Source organism: Neomonachus schauinslandi, chromosome 11 (genome assembly GCF_002201575.2).
Source record: "Neomonachus schauinslandi chromosome 11, ASM220157v2, whole genome shotgun sequence".
Classification (NCBI taxonomy): Eukaryota; Metazoa; Chordata; class Mammalia; order Carnivora; family Phocidae; genus Neomonachus; species Neomonachus schauinslandi.
In genome coordinates, this window is record NC_058413.1 from 51,092,689 (window position 1) to 51,117,027 (window position 24,339).

Genomic DNA, 24,339 nt, shown 5'->3' on the forward strand with positions numbered 1-24,339 from the left:
AATGAGGGACTGAGAAGACAGGGATATTTGAATAAGTGAACACATAATAAATATGTAGCTATCACTTAGAACATCTTTCTGGCACTCTCACATTCACTGAATTACTACTGCTGATTCTCTAAGAATTTTAGTTTTTTCTGAGCTTTCTAGTACTGGATGCTTCTCTCCATGCTTCTCCTCATTTATTGAAAAGAGAGGATTCTCTGAATTATGCCACATCAAATTTTCCTAAGTCTGTATTCTCTTTGGTGACAACAAACATCACAATTAAGTCATCCCTGCCTGTAAAAGTTCCCAGTAGAATATTTAAACAATTTGAGAAAATTGGTCTCGAGTATTTTTTTTACTGAAGTATAATTTAACATACAGTGTTATATTAGTTTCAGGTGTACAACATAATAATATAATGATTTTCAGTATTTTTTGAAAATAAATTACTAATCCTGAAATAAAGCACTGAAAAAATCAAGTCACATTTGAAATGTGGATATTATTAGTTTTTCCAGGGAAATATTCAGAAGAATGCCAAAGACATCCCCAAGACACATATGTTTATATATGTGAATTCAAGGTGGTCCAAAGAACTACCCTAACAAAAATAATTGTAACTCCCATTTGTCAAATGTTCTCTGTGTTATTGACATTTTATATGCATTATATAATTTCATCCATACACCAACTCTAGGAGGTAGATAGCAGTATATTTTGCATATGAGGAAACTAAGACTCAAAAATTAATCGCCCAAGGTTATCTTTATGTAGCACTACGTAATTGTTGAGAGAAACCATATATAACACAAAGGTGGAGGAAGAAAGAAAGAAAGAGAGAGAGAGAGGGAGGGAGGGAGGAAGGGAGGAAGGAAGGAAGGAAGGGAGGAAGGAAGGAAAGAAAAAGAAAGAAAGAAAGAAAGAAAGAAAGAAAGAAAGAAAGAAAGAAAGGAAGGAAGGAAGGAAGGAAGGAAGGAAGGAAGGAAGGAAGGAAGGAAGGAAGGAAGGAAGGAAGGAAGGAAGGAAGAAAGAAAGAAAGAAAGAAAGAAAGAAAGAAAGAAAGAAAGAAAGAAAGAAAGAAAGAAGGAAGGAAGGGATGGAGGGAGGGAGGGAGAAATTGAGAGAGAGTGAGGAGAGGGAGGGAGGAAGGGAGGAAAGGAAGGAAGAAAGAAAGAGAGCTAGAAATGCAAACATTGCCATTATAATTGCCAGATTCGGTTGACTCATTTTTGTGATCCTCTCATTTATCCAACACTTACGTATTATGCTGAGGATACTTTCTTTCTGGAAATTCTCTCTCCTCATGTATTGGCACTAGTCTCTATTACTTGTCTCCCACCACTCAGCAATTTCTCTCTCTGGCTTCCCACCCTGCACCCAAAGAACCTTAACTTTGGAATCCTTCAGGCACCTGCCCTTTGCCCATTCTCAATTCATTTAAATAATTATCTCGCCCATTTTCACAGTTTCATCTTGCACCTATTTAATGAAAAATTTCAAATAGATATCTGAAGGCAGCTGTGGTTTCCAGGTTCTTAAAGATTAGAACTTCCTTCTGAACGTTGCCCCACATATTCCTCCTGAGTAAATCAAATTCAATATTTCAAAACCAAATTGATCCCATTTTGCCCTATAATTGTTCTTACTTCTATATATTCTGAATAAAGCTCATAATTTTCATAAAAATTAACCAATTCTCTAAGTCAGAACTCTGGGAATTGTCCTGTACACATATCTTTCCCAATCAATCACCAAGTCCCTCCTACTTAAACTTTAATGACTTTCTTCTTCCACCTCTTCTTTATTTAAGCACAAAATAATCTCTTTCAGATCTTCAAACTGTATAACCTAGTCTATTAATTAACCTACAAATAATAATGTATTATAAATATAAGATGACAAGGGCTCCAAAGCAATAACAACATCCATTTATTAAGCATCTTCTCTATGCCAGAAAAATAAAAATGAGAAAATTCTTTAAACTGAATAAAAATGGGAAAACCACATATGAAAATCTGTACAGCAAGACACTGGAGTGCATGTGTAGTCTGAAGAATATACATTTATTAGGAAAACAAGGATATAAATTATTTTTTCTCAATATAAGATGCTAGGAAAATATTTAAATAAATGTGAGAAGAAGCAATTAACAAAGGTTAAGAGCACAAATGAATGAGTTAACAATAAAACCAAAGTTGATTACTTAAAGAGAAAATATGTGAACTTTTTTCAAGAGTGGTCAAGAAAATTTTAGAAAAAGTGTGATTAACTGCATGAGAAATGAAAAAGAAAACAAAAGTATTGAGAAACAAAACTTTAAATATAATGGTATAGTATGCATAAGTATAACAATATGTTTGGCAACAGATACAAAATGGACAACTTTATAGAAAAACATCAATCACCAAACTAGTTCAAGAAATCAAAACCAGCAGAGGAAATGTCCATGATGGGGAAAACTCCCACAACCAAATTTGAAGGAAAAAAAAAGTAGAGTATTTCTATCTTTCACAAATTCTAGTAGAGTGGAAAAGAGGGAATTTTGCTTCCCCAGCAAGGAGACAATACCTGGAGACAGTTTTGGTTGTCACAACTGGGGAGGGAGTGCCACTGGCATCTAGTGGATTGATGCCAGGGATGCTTACACCCTAAAACACACAAGACAACAAAGAACTATCCAGCCCAGAATGTGAACAGGGCTGAGGTTGAAAAGCCCTATTCTCAAGCATACAAACAGATGGAAAGCTAGTTATCTAATTACTTAGAATGACACATGCAAACATTATAAATAACTTTTTAGTAAGTCAGATGTAACTATACTTTTAAGGAATATGCACTTTGAAACAGTGGACTTTGTCTTATGAATGAAAGAATTATTCAACTTAAGAAATCTATTAATGGTATGGCTATACAAAAAGATTAATGGAGAAAAAACCTGATCAAGGGATGAGAAAAAAATCAGAAAATTCAATGGCAATTCAAGATAAAATTCTTAATATTTAGGAAGGAAATGAGTTCCTGAATGAAAGACATCTTCTAGAATTTGGAGCAAACATATTTACTGGCGACCTATTAAAAACATTTCTATTGAAGTCAGTAAAAGATAAAGATACCTACTATCACAACTACTATTCAACATTCTATGAAAAAGTCTTAGTAAATGAGAAAAAACAAGTAAATGAAAGGAGAGTGTTACTTTTGAAAAGAAAATTTTCCAAGTCTTTAGGTTTTAATTGATTCTTTACCTTAGAAATCTAAAAGAACAGACTGCAAACTCTTAAAATAGAGTTAACCAAATTGACCACAGAGATCAATATCACAAATTAATACCTTTTCCTGTTCATAAGAATTAATCACTGAAATTTTTAAAAAATAAGTATTTATTTATAATAGCCATAAAACTATAAACTGTGTTGGTATAACACAATGTCTGTGTTTGGCAGGGAGAGAATAGGTCTCTAAAAATTTATTGAAGAACATAAAAAAAGTCTTTTATTTCTTTATTAAATATAAAAATATTCCATAGTGAAAAGATATGAATTCTCCCATGAATATTCTCATAAATTAAAGCATTATCAATCAATAACACAAAAGAGTTTTTAATGGGTAGTGACAGATGGATCCTAAAATGTATTAGGTACAATAAATGTGCAAATATATTCAGTATAATTTGAAAATGATGAAGGGAGGGACTTGTTCTTTGATATATCAAAATGTAATATAAAGTTATTATAACAAAATATAATATTGTCAAAAGTTTAAAAATATATATCCCCAGAAAAAAATTGCATTTCAAAAAAATGTGTGAATGAGGATAAAGAATATGATGACAATGGCATCTTATAACACTAGAAAAAAGAACTGATATGTGATAAATGATGTTTGGTCAATTGGCTAACAATTTATAAAAATATTAAAATATCCCTATTTTATACAGATTTCTGCATTTGGATTAAGAATTTCAAGGTAAAACAAAGCCCTTACAATAATATTAGAATAAATAAGAGAAAATGCATTTAGGACTTTTTTAGTGAAGGCCTTCTATTTAAGATGAAATTAAAGCTATTAAGTAAAATATTGATACAAAACTGCATCAAATTTAAATGCTATTGATTGCAAAAGATGCCTGTGAACAAAATAAAAAGTACATCATATCATACATGCATTAGAAGGACAAGACCAAAAAATGCTGCTGTATGCACTTCAAACTAGATTGTGTGTCTGTTGTTTGTTTGATGACAGTCTGTGGTTTGATCAATAGTGAGGGAGTTGGGAATAGGAAACATAACACTAAGTAGATTTCTGTGTCCAGAGGTTTTGGTCATGAAGGACATGGTGGACATTGGGATGTATTATTCTGGTCCAATAGCATAATAAAGATGAAGTTAGGTGTCCTTCCTCCTGCATTGATGGGAGGTAAAACCCTGGTAACCCATTCCCATTTAAGATGCCTCATCTGTAAACCTTGAACCTTAAAAATATCCCTGATCTGCCTATTTCCAGTTTGTCTGTGATGATTGGTCAAATACCAAGATGTATTTGAAGTACTTCTTTCTAAATATAAATGGCTTCTGTGAAGACAGCTATTAGAAAGCTCAGATTACCAGGATCCTGTAAAAAGGTGGAGCTGATGCTAAGTAAAATAACTCAAAAAGCTTATTTTCTAGAAAATGGAGATATGGAAATCAGTCAAATTTAAAAGCTGATTGAAACAATAAAATTTACAATAAATGTCAAATTTGGGCCACACAGAATCACAACAATTCACTCCATTTCCTTGACATAACTGTTTTTCTCCTGGGAATAAATATTTGTTTGCAAACTTGTTGTTGATATCTCACTTCATTTCCACAACATTTAGCTTGCGCCTGCCACTCTGCACCCCTCTTCCCATTATCTGTACGCTTCTACCTCTGATTTGCAGTCCTGGGCTTCTCAGTACCTGCCCTACTCCATGCCTCCCACTGCTCCATCCTTTCCTGGCCCTCCAGATTAGCTCTCAATAGTCCCTCTCCCTGGTCTGCTCTTTCTGCTCCTGGCATCTTACCTCGCTCCCAGCAGAGGGAGAGTTGCCCTTCCCACTCACTGCCCAGCCATGTATGCATGTGGATAGCTCTTGGACCTGGGCTTCTATAAGGAGCTCAGCATGTAACCCAGCCCTGCTGCCAAGAGACCCTTGGGGTTTAGAGATAATATAATCAGATGAGCAGCATAATTCTAGGTTTGAGGACTAGGCTTTCCTTGGAGGCTCATCACACTAGACTGAAGCAGGTCTAAATAATACTTTTACCATCTCTCTTTTAATTATTTTTAAAATTATTTTTAATATTTAATTACTTAAATTTTAATTTAAAAATTTATATTTTTCAATAAACATAAACATTCTTTTTCCCCATTACCTTTATTTTATTTTTTATTATTATGTTCAATTAGCCAACATATAGTACAGTACATCATTAGTTTTTGATGTAGAGTTCAACAATTCATTAGCTGCGTATAACACCCAGTGTTCATCACAGCATGTGCCCTCCTTAATGCCCATCACCCAGTTACCCCTACCCCCCTCCATTCTGTTACCTTAAGTTTGTTTCCCGGAGTCCAGAGTCTCTCATGGTGTGTCTCCCTCTCTGATTTCTTCCCATTCAGTTTTCCCTCCCTTCCCCTATGGTCTTCTGAGCTATTCCTTATGTTCCACATATGAGTGAAACCATATGATAATTGTCTTTCTCTGCTTGACTTATTTTACTTAGCATAATCATTACCTTTAGATCCTATTTATTGCCATGTAGGCTGCAGGCAAGAAATACTCTCATACCTCCTCCTTCTCTCCCTTCTCCGTTACCAAATTCAGTCACCTACAGCATAATATTTGCCTGGATAAGATATATAAATTTACATAAGTCTTATAGCTATGATTAAATATTACCTATTCACATTTCAGTTGTTTGAACCTTAAAACAAATAAATTTTGATTGAAATATGAAATACACATTATTCAACACAGAATCTAAAATATATGGTGTGACTAAAAAAGAATGGCATAGCATCTTATATCAATAACACATATTCATCAACATAAAATCAATTCTTTCCTTTTCCACTGATTCAATTGCCCATAATTATGTCAAATTTCCATTTAATTCACACTGGACCATGGTTTTCTACGACAACTTTCTGGTTCTCTGAAATTCAAATCATCTTCCATTTTGCAAGGCTTTAATACATTCTGCATTTCTTTATTACACTATGTTAATCACCATACATTACATCATTAGTTTTTGATGTAGTGTTCCATGATTCATTGTTTGCATATAACACCCAGTGCTCCATTCAGTACGTGCCCTCTTTAATACCCATCACCCGGCTAACCCATCCCCCAGTCCCTCCCCTCTAGAACCCTCAGTTTGTTTCTCAGAGTCCATAGTCTCTCATGGTTTGTCTCCCCCTCCCATTTTGCACTTTTTTAAGGCATATTAGAGTGCTGCTTTCCTGGGATTACTTTACATGGCACCCCTGAATAATTTCCACTTGTACCTGGTTGGCAATGGATATTTATTTTATTTTGCTGAAGTACACACTCTGGTTTTATTCAGAAAAAAGAAGGAAAAAAGAAAAAAAAAGAAAAAGGATGCAGGGGCGCCTGGGTGGCTCAGTCGGTTAAGCCTCTGCCTTTTTGCTCAGGTCACGATCCCAGGACCCTGGGATCGAGTTCTGAATTAGGCTCCCTGCTCGATGGGGAGTCTGCTTCTCCCTCTCTCTCTGCTGCTCTCTATCTCTCTCTCACTCTCTCAAATAAATAAAATCTTTAAACAAGAAAAAAAAAAGGATGCAGAAAATGATAAATTTTCTTTGTTCCTGCCTGTCTAAAAAAATTATTTTTTGCTTTTACATTTTATTGATGGATTGGCTATATATAGAATTGTTAGGCTGTTATAATTTTCTCTGAACATTTTTAAGGTAGTTTAATAGAGTGATTCTATATGCCTACACTGTAAAAACTTAACTCCGCAGTGCCTTGGTTTCTCTACCTGTAAAATGTTGATACCTATTTCATTGGGTTGTTCTATACAATCAGTAATTCAGTAGCTTTTAAACCATTAGAATACAACTTTGCATGTAGAAACAAACAAATCTCACCCATTCACAACTAGGCCTCTGTAAACCAAAACTGAACTTTCTTGCCTTTTTTTATAGGTCATCTTTTCCCTACTCTAATGCATTAGGCTCTACTTTTTTTTATTTTTGGTACCTTGAAATTCCACAATATTGTTTCTGTGTATACCTTTTTTTTTTTCATTTTTCATTCTTTTTCCTTCTTTGCTCAGTAGTATTCAACTGGATAGATGTAGCAAATTTGTTTAACCTCCAATTGACAGATTTGTTTTCACATCTTAGCTATTATGTAGACAGCTACTATGAACATTCTTTGACATTATTGGTGCATAAATAAAAAAAATAACTTGTGGTATGAACTAGAAATGGAGTTGTTTGGCCAAAAAGATCCTCACCTTTATTAGAAATTGCCAAAGTTTCCTGATGTGGCTGTACTCAGTGTCTGAGTGCTCCAACTGACCCACAATTTTGCCAATACTTACTGTTACCAAAGTATTTGATTTTAGTTATGTTAATAAGTTTGCATTGGTATCTCATTCTGATTTGATTTTTTATTTCCTTTTGAATAATAATGTTGAACACCTTTCCATATGTGTATTAGCCATTCATCTACTGCTTTTTGTGAAGTGCCTATTTAAATCATTTGCTTAAAATTTTAATGAGTTACTTGTCTTTCCATTAACTGATTGTGGGACTTTATTTTTCAGTTATATGCATTGTGAATGTTTTCTCCATCTCTGACTTGCCTTTTCAAATTTATAATGCTATATTTTGAAATTGATGTTTTTTACTTAAATGTTAAGTTCAATCTTTGATTTTCTTCTTTTATAGCTACGCTTTTTGTAGACTAAGAAATCTTTGCTTTCCTCAAGTTCATGAAATATTATTCTATTTTTTTCCTTTAGAATCTTTATACTTTTAGCTTTCAAATTTAGGCTAATATTACAACTTCAATAAAGAGTTTTCACATTGAGGTAAGAGTTGAGGCTCATTCTGTTTTTATACAGACAATTAGTTTAGCACCATGACATTTTTCTGTCCCTGAATTGCATTGATCTCCGTTGAAAATTAACTGTGTTTGGAGCCATTTCTGCTTTCTTTATCATTTCTTCAATAATGTATTGATCTATCCTTGCGTAAATACAAGGCCACCCCTAAGATATGCAAGACACTGTAGGATCCCCGCCTAGATAGATAACAATTTAATTACATAAACAAATAGATGAATTAAACTATATTTAACAATTACATAAACAATTTAATTAAAATTACATTTAATAATCCACTGGCTCATGTGGAATACACTTATTTATAGATGAATAATTAAGATAATGGATGAAAAGATATTTATTGTTGTATTACGTTACTAAGGCTGCCATAACAAAGTACTACAAACTGAATAGCTTAAACAACAGAAATGTATTTTGTCATAGTTCTGGAGCTTAGAAGGCCAGGATTAAAATATCAGCCAGGTTGGTTTCTTGTGTTGACTATGAAAGTGAATCTGTTCAAGGCCACTCTCCTGCCTTCTGGTGGTTTGCTGGAACTTTGGCTTGTAGACACATTATCTAGATCTCTGCCTTCATGTCCTTGTGGCATTCAATCTCTGTTTATATGTCCCTGTGTCCAAATTTGCCCTTTTTATATGGACTCCAGTCATACTGGAGTAGCGCCCACCCTACTCCACTATGACTACATCTTAACTACCTACATCTTTAATGACCCTATTTCCAAATAAGGTCATATTCTGAGGTACTGGGGGTTAGAACTTCAACATATGAATTTGGGGGGGAACAAAATTCAACTCCTAACAATTATCCAATCAGCGCACATACATTGTCTTGTCTTTTTGTTCTGTGTAGGACCTTCACTACAATGTTGACATCAGCAAGGTTCTCCCTGAAGTTTGAAAAAGCAGAGCATAGACCTAAATATTTCCCTTTACCCAGATTTGATTTCCTTGTTTGAATGTGGTAATGAACCCTGTATGGTGGCGTGACTGGCAGTGAGAGTACCTTGTTCAGATGAGTAAGAAATGAGGCAGGAAAAAGCCATCTGGTGTTACACCTTCTGAAGTCAAATAGAAGGAGCTTTCCTCTTCAATATCATGGTGGGAAGTTCTGCTTCCTGAAGAGATGCAGAAAGTAAAAAAAGATTTTCACTATAATTAGGGGACAGAGTCTGAACAACGTACTTAGGGAGGTCAGTTACTATAGTTTCCTAACACCATGTCTCAGCACAATGAAAGGGAGAGAAATGTGAAAATAGTTCGGGCTGTTTTGAAAGCTCAGGTAAAGTCAGTCACCATGAACTTGCAATGGCTCCAATCTGATCATTTATGTTACTGCTTCTAGAGGTTGCTCAGTTGTACAGGGGTAGCAAGAGACAATGACACTGGGAGTAGTAGCTGAGATGGATAGATAGTTGTTAAGGTTATTCATATGAGTATGGTTGAAATGATGAACTATGAGGACTAGGTTTCATAGACAAGAACTGTAAAAGAAAAGAGGGCTGAAAGGATTGGAAAATATATATATACATATAGGGTTTGAAGGAATTGATGATGTATAAAACATGGAATGAGTTAAAAAAAAACTAGAAAGATAAGATGGTATAGTTAGAGTGAGATGCTCAGGAATTCAGAGATTGAGTAGCTCTGAGTTGTGACAAGTTCCTGTCATGATTGACTGAGTATCTACAATGGAGATAAAGGTCAACACAATAGAGGATATAGGAGCTATGAAGCTATGAATGTTGATGAGCTTTCAACATAGTTACACTGAAGTGTCCCAGGATTCTCATGTCAATATCCTCAACAATGTCTTCTTTCATCAAAACTTCCTTTCCAAACATTTTCTCTGTCTCTTCCCTCACAATCCTATAAAATGTAACTTACAGATGGTTGTTCTGCACAAGAGATTCACAACAGCCATATTTCAGTTTCAAAAAGGAAAGAAAATTTTATTATTATTGTAGAAACCTAATAGAAACAGAAGAGGAAAGGAAGCTACACATAGATGAAAGTAATGAATATAGGCAATAAATGAGAATAAGGCAAAGTTACATCAAATTGGGTACTTAAAACACCCAACCTCATCAGCTGGGGAAGCCCCATGGAAACAGCCAGGCTGCAGTCCTGATTAAGAGGCCTGGGTGGAGGGTCCTCCCCTCAGGTGACATTTCCAAATGACTATCCCCATAAGGGCCATATTTGTAGAACAAATAAGAGTGTTTGAAATCAAACATCTGTTTGCCTACATGCAGTTTGGAGCGAGCTGCATTTCCATGTTATCATATTTCTATATTTCAAGGAGCCTGGGCTCCATGTGTTTGCCTCCCCTCCTGGATTCCATTCCGGGTACCCAACGCAGCCTGAAGCAGTTGGGGGCTTGAGACAAGATTTGAAGTTCTTGGCATCCAGAACAGAAGGGCCAGTGCTGACCTAAAGGCCCAATAATAGATTTTAAACAACCTTGTTCCTAAGGTTATTTACACAGCATAAGTCTCACTAACAATATTCTTTAGCCTCCCTATGTACATGCAGGTACATGTGGTCAGTAATGTGGGATATATCATAAAAACATTTATCTATACAGAACACTGGTGTGGCTAGAAGTCTATGGTAACCAACCTTAACTAGCCCCTCAGTACAGCTCACAAATCTTTGAATGTTCTACTAGAGACTGAGGTTTAGAGCAGGGCTGTGAGCCAGGTGCCCAAGTCCTCAATGCATCCTGCAGATATACCAGCTTTTGAAAGACACAAACAATGAGGAGAACTTTAGGAGGGTAAATCAGGAAAGGACTGATCTGCCTAGTGCACACTCATTTCAGCAAGCCATGCCCACCTAAACTTGAAAAACAGTGTGGTTGGCCTAACAAGTAACTTCCACAAGACCTTGGATGCCATGTCTGCTTGGAGCCACCATGGCATTTGGGACTGTGGAAGATGCAAGAGATGAGGAAACTCAGGTCCTGTCCCTAGATGTCAGATTTCATTTGGGGAAAAAAGTTCCTCCAGTGAAGAAGAAGGAGAAAAAGGAGGAGAGGGAGAGGGAGAAGGAGGAGGAGGAGAAGGAGAAGGAGAAAAGAAGAAGAAGACAACTATGATGATAACTAGGAGGAAGAGGAGGTGGTGTAGGGGGAGGACAAGAAAGAAGAGGAAGGCGAGGGGGAAGTAGGAAAGAAGGGGAAGATGGGGGCAAGAGGGGAAGGGAGAGAAGGAGAAGAAAGAGGAAGAAGACGGAGAAGAGGAAAGCCTGGCACTTTTTTCTACTTTCCTAATACCAAATATTTCACTTACCAGAGCTAAAAGAAGCAGATAAAGAAAAAGAAATTACAACCAGAGATAAATCCAAAATTACAATATCAGCCCGATCCCCAAAATAATAAAACCTTGAATCTTTCCTGTAAACCTGGACTTCCTAACAAAAACAGTTTCATCCCAGATTTTTGTTATGGTTATATCTTAAAATAAATCCTGACCTTTGTGAACATGATAATGGCAATTCACCATAAACAGATTACTGTAAACCTTTTGTGTGATTTGTTTCCCTATAAATGTATGTTGGGTTGTGGATTTTGTGAGGCATAGCTTCTGAAGTCTGAACTCTACAAACAAATCCTTACTTTCTGTTTTTAAATACTTTTTTTCTCAAATCTTGATTTGACATATCATACATCAGGGAATGCTGAGAAAAAAGAAGGAAGAGAAAACCAGCAAGGCCCTACATGGGGAGTGAGAGGAAGCTCTGCATAAGCTTAACTGTTCAGGCTGAGTGAGGAGGGCCTTCCAGCTTCACCAAATTTCAAAAAGAACTATGGCAAGACCTCCATCTGGAAGTCCTCCTGCCTCTCCTGATAAGAAGTGGGAGGGCTTCAGAACCAGAGCTACCTAGGTGCATACAAAAGCACCAAGAGATTGTCAACACCTCTTCAAACCCACACATTTTGATGTATAATTTCACACTATCAGCTTTGGAGCTCAGCATATGCTTTCACAATATATGGGTATGCAGTGCCGTTGTACTCAGAGAGCCAAGTTATCCCAATAAATACATATACTTAATGAAATTGTTATTTACACCTGCACAAACACACGTTATACAAACATACCATTCACAAATCCAATCCTTACACACATGTCTATTAAGACATCTCTCAAATACACACATCAACAAACATATCCACACACCTTCACATTGTATAAAATTTCTTTTCAATTGTAAATATACATACTCTGGACTAACAAAAAATACATGCATACAGATAAGCTCAACAACACTCATTCTTGCCCATGCACTCAATCCCCCAGCCTTTGCATTTGTGTATACAGAGCGGAGAGGCAACTTAAGGGTTAATGCTTCAAGCTTTAGTCTCTAGTCTCAGAGGAAACCAGAGATGGAGACAGGGGGGCCTATCAGGAGGGGGAGAATTAATGCTTGGGGAAGGGAAAGGCCAGACTTGAACAGGTCTTTAAATAGGTCCTAATCTAGTCTCTGCTAAAAGCTGAATCACAGGAGCCAGTTAGAGCTGCTCATGGTCAGAGATGAAGCAGAGCTCAAGGTGAGTGGTTCCCCTGTGCCACAGTCATCTCTGCCCTTCCCAGAGAACGGTAGGACTCACAGAGGCTCCAAGAAGCTGGAAGACGAGGCAATAGACTGCACAATGGCCTGACCCACTGGCCCTCCAGGTCCAGAGATCCCTGACGGATGGCTTTCCTTCTGAGATGGGGAGGATTCGCTGCTCACATCATGTCCTCCAGGGAATTCTAGAAAAGTAGGAGCCTGCCTCCACACACAATCCCTCCATGAAGGATTCTGGATTTGAACCCTACCCTGTTCCAGCATTATTGTTCTATGCCTTGGTTTTAGATACCCCAAAGTGAGAAAGTGATCTAAAAGTCCTTCAAACTATTCCTTAGCAAGATCACAGCCCATTTTATCCTTTACCCCTTCAGGCCTGAGCAATATGGTTAATTGATGGACATAAATAACTCCACATAATGAGTGCAGTAATTGAAGGCTAACAGAGCCAGTGGTACCAGCACGGAATTCAAACCCACACTCATAGGTGAAAGCTGAGCTCCACTAATGTGAGAACATCATTCTTTTGTTTTAAGATTTTATTTGTTCATTTGTCAGAGAGAGGGAGAGAGAAAGAGAGCCAGAGCACAAGCAGAAGGAGCATCTGGCAGAGGGAGAAGCAGGCTCCCCGCTGAGCAGGGAGCCTAGTGCTGGACCTGATCCCAGGACCCTGGGATCATGACCTGAGCAGAAGGCAGACGCTTGACGACTGAGCCACCCAGAAAGCCTGAGAACGTCATTCTTGTAACAGTATTTCCTGAACCAAAAGCTATGCCAAGTTCTCACAAGTTAGATTGTACTTTGGAGAAGAGAAAAATTGACTCTGAAGTTCAGTGTGTGATCACCCTAGCTATAACATTGAAAAAGATGACTTAATTTCTTCTTTCAGTATGCATAAGGCTCACAAGAGGTCTAGCCCATGGGGGTGCAGGGACAGGGAAATATGTAAAAGCAGGAAAAGGGAGAAGGAATGCTAGGCAAGAAGGGAAATTATATTGCTCTTCTTTCCCTACTCTTGAGGGAATGCACATATCCATCTCTCCACCCAGCAGTAAGTTGATAACCTGTGCCTCCCTCAGAAATAGGATTTCAAATCTCACACACTTCACAAATGATCTAAGACTGGTTAACTCCCTGTCCACTCCACATGACTTGGAGCCTTCACTCTACACAGGCTGAGTACATAAGTGAGGGAAGAAGAGGCAAGGGAATTGCTGAGAAGGAGGACACCAGATTCCATGGGGTTGTAGGTATAGAGAAGAAAGAAAGGCACCTGTCAGAGACCCAATGTCCTATTTCAGACTTGGGCCCAGGACCACCTGAGAAGAGTCACCACTCCAAAAGGAGTATGGAGAACAGGTGAGTTCCCCATGAAGGCTCATGGGCAGAAACTTTGTGAGAGTTAAAAACAATAAAATGTAAACATTTATGGTGCTATATTTACAAAAATGGCAATGTCTTCCACAATTAATTAAAGAGATTATTATGCACTTTGAGAAATTGTAGGTTTAGCAGGCATCTTCATCAGTGCCCAGTACAAGAATGAAGATGGTCTAAGTATGCTTTCCAGGTGCCCATGAGCCTCAGTGACCAAGTCCTGACAAATGGAGGGTGACATACAGGAGGCAGAAGGGAGGGAGAGAGGAAGACTCTGGTTCAAACAGCACATATAACTGGAAGAACAAGCCAGGCAACAGAGGATAAAACTAGAGTCCTCGACCCCAGATAATGTGTGTGTCTGAATTTTCACCATACCCTGGATAGGAGTATTTGTTTTGAGCAAACCTATAGCTATTATCAAGGTAGGATAGTAAAGTTTGCAATGTAGAGCAAGATTTATAAAGTCTGAGCCCCATTACTCTCATAACGTTATAAAGCTAGGGAAAATCAGAAAGAGGTTAGGTCTATTTGGGATCTTGAAGAAAGCCTTTTTAGGAACCATTAGGTCTGGCTGAATGAAACATTTGTTAGTTCCAACAGGTGATTTGTTATGGGAGATTTGAAAAGATACTCTTCTTGTCTGTGTGTTTCTGTTATGGAGGAGATTCAAAAGCTCAGGTCAACTGAGATGAAAGGCTGAAAAGTAAGAACCAGGTGTGTCATGGACTCCTAGGTAGGTGTTAGAGGGATCAGACAAGTTCGACCACGTAAAGCAAGTATAGGCAGAGGAGGGCATTCATGTCTCTCACTGGCCAGCAGAGCAGACTCTAGTATGAGAATTATGCATAACTCTCTTGTAGCCATGGTGCAAAAGTAGTGTTTAAAAGGTTTCTCCAAGGATTTTAAGACATGGCTAATCAGTTAAAAAGTCCATTGCCACTGAACAATGACATTTCTTTGTTATTTGCTCCAGCAATTGTTTACTAAACCCCTATTCTGTGCCAAGCATGAACAGTGCTAGGATGGTGCACTGTGCAGTGCTCACCTCATGAAAATTTATCATCAGGACAGGAATTAGAAAACTATAATTTGCAGGCCAAATCTAGCTTGCAAGCTGTTTTTATAAATAAAATTGTATTGGAATGTAGCCACACTCACACATTTCTGTACTGACTGGCTGCCACCATGCTACAGTGGCTAAACTGACTAGTTGCAACAGAGACTGTATAGCACACAAAGCCTAAAATATGTATGATCTGACCTTTTAAGAAAAATGTTTGCTGGCCTCTAATCTAGGAGGATGCACACTAAAGATAATAGGTTTAATTACAGGTATACAATCATCAGTCAGTTATCCTCTAGCCAAAATTCCCCTGGTAACTCCTAGAGTAAAAGCTAACTCAACATCACTACATACTTGCTATGAGCCTTTAAGCCAAAGTGTTTTCCAACCTGGGTTTTACCCTGAAAAGCTGCCTAAGTGGCTTAAACAGAAGCTTGAAAAGAACCGATGGGAAAGGTTAAACGAGTCAGTTAGTTCTGAAGAATAAAAGGGCAAGAATGACTATTACTGACATTATTTGACAGGATAGTTTTCCCTTAGCAGATGCTACCTGCAAGGAAAATATTGATTCTTCGACAAAAATCACACTTGCAGCTAGTATGTTTTGATCCCATTTTGAATAACAGAAACATGAATGAGGAATGAAGAGTAGCATCAGCCATGTGCTCACAGTAGGACTGTGGAATGACGTGGTTGGGGCAGAAGGGCATCCTGGAGACCGTGCTGCAAAATTTTTTCATTAAAACATTTGAAATTCTTCCAGTTTACCATTAAACCCAATTACCCTATTATTCAGTTGAACCTATCAAAATACTAAAAATAATAATAATTACTTATTTGATTATTATCACCTACAGAGAGTAAATTACCTTCACAATGGAGAACAAATTAACCACCCAGTGATGCTGGCCTCAGGGAACAGCTCTTTGCATCCTGTGTTCTTCATCCTACTTGGGATCCCAGGACTTGAGAATTACCAATTTTGGATTGCCCTTCCTCTCTGTGCCATGTATGTTGTGGCTATAGTTGGCAATATCATTGTCCTTCATATAGTCCGAACTGACCACACACTACATGAGCCCATGTACCTCTTTCTAGCCATGCTAGCTATCACTGACCTGGCCCTCTCCTCTTCCACGCAACCTAAAATGCTGGCTATACTCTGGTTTCACGCTCATGAGATTGAATACCATGCCTGCCTCATCCAGGTGTTCTTCATCCACGCCTTTTCTTCTGTGGAGTCTGGGTTGCTCATGGCTATGGCCTTGGACCGTTTTGTGGCTATCTGCTTCCCACTCCACCACTCTACTATCCTGACCCCAGCTGTGGTGGGTAAACTGGGGGCAGCCGTGATGATGAGAGGATTGCTGTGGGTGAGTCCCTTCTGCTTCATGGTCTCCAGGATGCCCTTCTGCCCCAACCACGTCATTCCACAGTCCTACTGTGAGCACATGGCTGTGCTAAAGCTGGTGTGTGCAGACACTAGAGTCAATCGTGCATATGGGCTCTTTGTGGCCTTCTCTGTGGTTGGCTTTGATATGATTGTCATCAGTATATCCTATGCGATGATTTTGAGAACTGTTCTGGGATTGCCCTCTGAGGAAGCCCGGCTCAAGGCTTTTGGCACATGTGCTTCCCATATCTGTGTCATCTTGGCTTTTTATATCCCAGCCCTCTTTACTTTCCTCACCCACCGCTTTGGACATCACGTGCCCCGAGTGGTACATATCATGTTCGCTAATCTCTATCTACTGGTACCTCCCATGCTCAACCCCATCATCTATGGAGTTAGGACCAAGCAGATCAGGGACAGGGTTATTCGAGGATGTTGTGGAAAAGATCCCTGAGCCAAGGGTCACGGCATCACAACCAACCCCATCACCCCACTGATCCGGAATGCACATATCAGAACAAAGTTATCTGTGAACAAAAGGCCCAGAGGTTAGCAACCCTCCAGAACAAAAGAACAATTTTGAAAATGCCCAGAACAAGAACTCTCTGAACGATGTGATTGATCATAAATACCGAGTTGACCAATCTTCATCATCACAAGAGAACAGTAAAAAATATGTCCATCTATCAAATTAGTGAAGATTTGAACAGAATGCCATCTTCCAACAGACCACTAAGGTGAAAATGATTTTTACCCTGCCAGAAGTCTAAGCTGCTACCTGTTAAAAAGGAGATAAGAACTTTCCACCAAAACAGTTAAAAAGTACATGTATTTTTTCCTTCTTGGAATCTCTTTATAAAAATAGAATTTGAGGAAAAGAAAAGTACAAAGATATGTATAGATTCATTATTTATAAAACCAAAAACAGGAAAATACATATACTGATCTATATGAAGAATAAGCAATTGAATATCATGTAGCATTTAAGTAATGTATTTGCAAAGAGCATGTAAAGATGTGAAAAATGATTAAGATATAATATTAAAGAAAAAAGAAAACACTTGCTCATAAGGCTGAAACCAATTCTAAAAAGAAATACATATGCATAGAAAAAGATTCTGGAAATACATCTAACTGCTAATAATAGCAACTCAGAGTAGTGAGATTTGTGATATTTTAATTTTCTTTTTGCACTTTCATGTATTTTTAAAAATTATCCTTGATTGAGGACGTAATTTTAGTATGAGAAAAAGTAATTCAAACAATAACAAAATGTACAGAACAAGTTAATTCAGTGCCAAAGCCTAGGAAAATGGAGTGGGCAATCTGAGAAGATGAAGGATTCCAGAATACAGCAAGTCCCAGAAAAGCTTGAAAATCTCCATGAAAATTGCTGCCAGAATCACAACTTTTTGAGACTGGTAACAGTGAGCATTTTGTATGCTGAGTGTTGGTCCCTCCTTCCAGAAATTGCCTATTCCCTGATGACAATGGATTGCACAGTGAAGAAGTTTTGGGGAAAAAAAAAGGACATTCTCTTCTGAAGATAGCTATATTGTATGGTTAAAGGTAGTGAGAAAGTCAATAGAAGTTTGAGTATTTGTTAATATTTAATTTTCTTTTCAATTAAAATGTTAACCTGTTTTAGAAAACCATATTTTTTCTGATTTTTTTCAACTTTATTATGGTGTACTTACACAAAAAGGTGCATATATTTAATGTATTCATTTTAATGAGTTTGGACATATGCATACACACATGATAGCATCACCACAAATAAGGTAAAAATCATCCATCACAATTACTGCATTTGTGTATTTATCCTCCTTCACCACTCTCCTGTCAAAGCTAATAGTGAAGAAGGTTCTAGAACACAGGCTTTTATGTTATTAAAACCAACATCAGGGCGCCTGGGTGGCTCAGTTGGTTAAGCGACTGCCTTCAGCTCAGGTCATGATCCTGGAGTCCCTGGATCGAGTCCCGCATCGGGCTCCCTGCTCGGCAGGGAGTCTGCTTTGCCCTCTGACCCTATCCCCTCTCATGTGTTCTCTCTCATTCTCTCTCTCTCAAAATAAATAAATAAAATCTTTAAAAAAAAAAAAAAAAAAAAAAAAACCAACATCAGATGAAGGTGCTTGAAGAGGAATCGGGAACATGTTTGCTTCTCCCAGGAGAAATAGCTAGAGGAGCCTAAAAGTGTCCCCAGAAATGAATGGGTATTCTGAAGGAGCATTTTCATGATTCCCAAATACTAGCCATGTAAAGGGACCGACCCGTGTTCCTATTATCAGCAAATCAGTTAATGATTGTAAGTCCCTCTTTTACATTTTAAAATCAGCTTTGTTGCTGTATAACTTGTGACAATAAAATGTAAATATTTTCACATACACTTTGAAGAGTTCTGACACATATACCTGCCTCTGTAGCTACCAGCCTGATTAAGACAGAGAACACTGCCCTCACTTCATAAAAGGTTCTCTTGCCTCTCTGGAGTCAACCACCCCCTCTCCACCCCAACCAGGCAAACCCTGATCTGATGTCTTTCACTATAGATTAATTTTTCTCTCACTAGCACTTTTATAAACGAAGGAATAAATAATACATTCATTTGAGTCTGGTGTCTTTCACTCAGTATAAAGTTTTTCAGATTGAGCCATACTGCTGCATGTAAGATAAGTAGGTCATTTCCTGTTACTGCTGAGTAGTATATTCTATTTTTTCAACATACCCATTGAGGTATTGTTACCATACTAATTGTTACCTTTTTCCTTTGTTTCAGCCCTTCTAGCCTTCTTCCAAACATACCCACTTCTTATCTGCCTAGAGCTTTGCTCTAAGTCTAACCATTTACCCCAGTTGTTATTTTCTAGAACATTCTATCCTCCTCTCGACATCCTTTAGGTCTTAACTAATACCCTCCTTATCAGTGAGTGGTTTCTTAACCTATGTATCTCAACTAGTTCTTGCCCCCTGTAATTTTCTTTCAACACAAATATTTTATTTCCTCCCTCTCTTAATACAATGTGTAATTATTTAAATTACTTATTCACCATCTGTTCCTATGACTGGAATATAACTCCCATGAAAGTATAGCACAGGTGTTCACTATTCTATCCCCAGACCATGCTCACTACAAAAAACTACTTACAGGAATGAATGATTAAATGTCTACATGTGCCTGGTACCATGGTCACAATTCCAATGCTGATCACAAGATGGCATGTGCAGGTCCATTTTGGCCTCATTCCTCCCCAGTGGGATACCAGACTTTCAGTACTAAGGCCTCATTTCAGTTTTCCCATGGAAACTCTGAAGGATGTTGTTTGTCAAAGAAGATAAATTTGATATATAATTAACAATTTGTCCCTCATTCGCTTCTTTTTATTAACAAATGTAAAATATTTGGAACATTTTAAATTTCTATTCAAGAAATATCTATTGAGCAATTATGTTGCTCCAAACATTCTCTAAGAGGATGGGAACAGCATAGAGAACAAGAGAGACTGGCAATCAAAGAACGTAGTTAGTAAGAAATGAGCAAAAGAAGCACACTGGATACCTACAATCCCAGCTCCAATAGGAAAACTAATTCCTTAAGCCGTGCTGCTGTGTCATGATTAGAAGTATCCTTAAGTATTCCGAATCAGTGAAAACAGATGATTGCCTTCATTACAACCTGAAGAACCAGTGGGCCGTGGGTCCAGGACATCAAATCTGTGACTAAGCCCAGCATGAATGTACTCATTTCCAAAAACTATCAAGGGTATACTTTGAGTGAGGGATTGGATTTCCCATTTGTGAGATGGGCAGAGTCATCACAGGGATGACTGGTTCCTCTGGCAATGAGCCCCCATCCTTGGGTGGGGTCCAAAGGTTGCTGTTAACATAACAAAAAACACCTAATGGCTCTTATCACTTAGGAAATTCCAAGAGTTTTAGGAGCTCTGTGCCAGAAAAGGGGACGAAGACCAAATACATATTTCTGAGTATAAATCACAACCTCACACTCTCCTTCCTTCTACCCATTCTCTTCATTTTTCAAATTTATCTTAATTAAATCTGTATAAAAGATCAGAGTGTCCAGATATGCCCACAGGCATTATGAAAAAGTAATTTCTTTTTTTATGAGTAGAAAAGGATGAGGATCAACACAGCATTTATTGTGACTCATTTCCATTTGGAACCTTAATGTATGCAATGTTTATTCTTCAGTCTATAAATCTGGGCCTGTGATTTATAAACACTGCCATCAGGAGAAACTGGATATAACCCAATTTTTTTAAACTTAGTTTCAGAGAAATATGTATATTTATCACATAAGTGGGTTCTTATTAAGACAAGTTTCTTATCACTCAGCTCTCAGTTTCCAGACTTCTCAAAAACAGCATGTGATTATGACTTGGTTAGTCCCTTCCGAGGGTAGGACCCTTCCCCACAGCAGTCATCTTCAGATGCCACCACTAGGGACTGGCTCCCACATACTTCCTGTGTCTTTCCAAGCAGGAGGATTCTCAATTCTGGATCTGTTTCCTGTTCTCTATCAGCTATGCTGGGGCTGTTGTGAAAAACAGCTCCCTGCTTTGATGTGGCCTGCACGTCATGTATTTCTTCCTGGCCCTGCTAGCTTTCATGGTAGAGGTCCTCTTACTTCCACCTCACCTAAGAGGTTGTCCATTTTATTGGTTGCAAGCCCATAAAATGAACTACTATAACTGCCTCTACTATGCTGGTCTGCTTCATCCATACTTTCTCCTCTGTCAGTCAGGGGTGGCCACGTGCATTTGGGTACTAGATGTGCCAATCTGCTTTCCACCCCACCATGTTCATTTTGTTCCAATAACTGACAACCAAGCTGGGAAAAACCGTAAAACCACAAAGCGTGCTGTGCGTGAGCCCCCATTTCTTCCTGATCTCCTGGTTGCCCCTCTGCCTCAACTACATCATCCCCTAAGACCTACTGTGATCATGTGGCTATGCTAACACTGGCAAATGCTGACACCAGACCAGACCTATGGTCTCTTGTGGCCTTTGTGGTTGGATTTGATAGATTTGTCATTACAACACCATATGTTATGATACTGCAGGCCATGCTGTAGCTGCCCTGTGGAGGAGCCCTGCCCACGATGGTTGGCACACATGCCTCTCACATTTGTGTCATTCTGTCCCTGGATATCTCAGCACTCTCCTCCTCCTTCCATTGATTTCACCACCATATACCCAGAATGGCTCCAATCTCACTGCTCAGTGATCCTACTGGTGCCTTCCATTTCAAAACCATTCCATGGTATCAGTTGAATTGTGAACACTGCGCCCCAGAAAAAGATATGTTGGAGTAACTCAGAATGTGATTTCATTTGCAGATAGGGTATTTACAGAGGTAGTCCAGTACAAATGAGGTCATTTTGGTGAGCCCCAACCCAATATGACTAGTAAACTTATATAAAAAAAAAAAAGAAATTTGAACACAGAGATACGCACACAGAGAGAACACGTGAACACAAAGGCAGACATTGAAGTGATGGCTCTAGAGGGAGAGAAAAAAGAACATTTCCTAGCTATTCTGAGAGGCCCAAAATCTTGAAAGGGTATTACAAAACAAGAAAAAATGAAATCAAATCTCTCATTAACATAGAGGCCAAACTACCAAATAAAATATTATTAAAAATAATCCAGCAAGAATACAGAAAAATCATTGAATGTCTTTAACCCATTAATAGAACAGAAAGAAAAATTATGATTCTGTAGTAAATTTGAAAAAAAAAATGATGAATTCCAATAGATATTCATGTTAACTTAGTAAACTGGACAGAAAATTCCTCATCAAAAACCATGATTAATGTTAAAATGCTGAAAATATTCTCTCTGAGTTTGGGCACAGGATGATGATACCTACCACCACTATTTTACTTAACTTAGTATCACAGTCCTTAAGAAGTACAAGAAGGCAAGAAAAGGGGGGGGCGGAGCAAGATGGCTGAGGAGTAGGAGACCTGGATTTTGTCTCCTCTCAGGAATTCAGCTGGATAGGGATCAAACCATTCTGAACACCTACAAACTCAACAGGAGATCGAAGAAAAGAAGAGCAACAACTCTCTGAACAGAAAAGCGACCACTTTCTGGAAGGTAGGATGTGCGGAGAAGTGAATCTGAGGCGATATTTGGGAGGATAGACGGTGGGGGAGGGGCCTCCGTCGGCCGCTTCTGGCAAGTGATAGAACCACGGAGCACAAAATCGGAACTTTTAAAAGTCGGCTCCGCTGAGGGACGTCACTCTGGTGGCTAAGCGAGGGGTGGAACCCTCTGGGACAGTGTGGTCTCAGGACCCTCGGGGTCACAGAAAGACCAGGGGTGCCTGAGTGTGGCAGAGCTCCCAGGGATCGGAGCAGGGAAGCCGGCTGCAGAGGCGGAGCCCAGGCGCGGGCTCTCAGCTCGGGGTTGCCATAAACCGTGATCCATGGCACACTCGGGCCACTACTCTTCCAGCAGGGACCCAACCAGTGGCAGATCCAGGGAGACTCACCTTCCTCCCCCGGGAGGAGCTGCACGGGAGTGCACCGCAGGGATCTGCTGGGTTTGGAGACTCCACCCGGGGTCGGGTGCCAGAGATAGAAATGCGTGGTCACAGGCCGGGTGAGCACGGAGTGCGGCTGGAGACCGGGGAGACGGGAGTGACTGAGGGCTTTTCTCTGGGGGTTCACTGAGGAGTGGGGCCCCGAGTTCTCGGCTCCTCCGGGGCGGAGATTGGGAGGCCGCCATTTTCACTCTCTGCCTCCAAAGCTGTACGGAAAGCTCGCAGGGAACAAAAGCCCGGGAGAGCAAACCCCAAAAAGATTACTTAGCCGGGAGGGGGCAAGGGCGGGGCAATTCCTCCTCCGGCAAAGACATTTGGAAACCATGGCAACAGGCCCCTCCCCAGAAGATCAGCGAGAACAGCCAACCAAGACCAAGTTTACCGATCAATGAGAACGACAGAACTCCAGCGCTAGGGGAATACTGCACATAGAATTCATGGCTTTTTTACCATGATTCTTTACTCTTTCAAAGTTAACTTTTTTTTAACTGTCTTTTTTTCTTTTTTTTTTTTAATTTTTCTTTTTCCCTTTTTCAACCAACATCTTATCAATCCCTTTTTTTAAAAAAACATTTTTATTTTTCATTTTTAGAGTCATATTCTATCCCTTCATACTAGTTACCCATATTTTTGGCATATATATATAAGTTGTTCTCTCTTCAAAATTATGAGATAGTTTCTTCTAACAGATTAAAATATACCCTAAATCTCTAGTATATGGTGTTTTCTATTCCCCTGCCTGATCACATTCTCTCCCTTTTTTTTTCCTTTTTCTTTTTTTAAATTCTCTTCTTTCTTTTTTCAAACAACTTCTTATCAATTCCTTTTATAAAATTTTTTATAATTTCCATCTTTACAGTCATATTCCATCCCTTCATCATATCAACCCTTATTTTTGTACATATATAAGTTTTTCTTTCTTTAAAATTTTGGGAGGCACTTTCTTCTAAAAGACCAAAATACACCCCAAATCTAGTGTGTGGCACTGATCTATATACCAGCCTGATCATATTTGATCACATTCTGGTTTTTTGTTGTTGTTGTTGTTTTGTCTTGTTTGTTTTTGTTTGTTTTTATCTTTATCTTTTTCCTTTTTTTCTTTTTCTTTTTTCTCTCTTTCCATTTCTTTTTCCACTGCTTCAGGTCTTTTCTGATTTGTTTAGAGTATATTTTCTAGGGACATTGTTACTCTGCTAGCACTTTGTTCTCTCATTAATCTATTCTCCTCTGCACAAAATGACAAGATG

At 38.5% G+C, this 24,339-nt stretch overlaps 1 protein-coding gene across 1 annotated transcript; it reads left to right on the forward strand.

Annotated features, from left to right (window-relative positions):
• Positions 1-9,300: 9,300 nt before the first annotated feature.
• Positions 9,301-17,012, forward strand: LOC110576469 (olfactory receptor 52R1). The gene is made up of 2 exons (XM_021685659.2): positions 9,301-9,337; positions 16,029-17,012. Coding segments are annotated over exons 1-2 (948 nt in total). The 5' UTR covers positions 9,301-9,336; the 3' UTR covers positions 16,976-17,012.
• Positions 17,013-24,339: the final 7,327 nt, after the last annotated feature.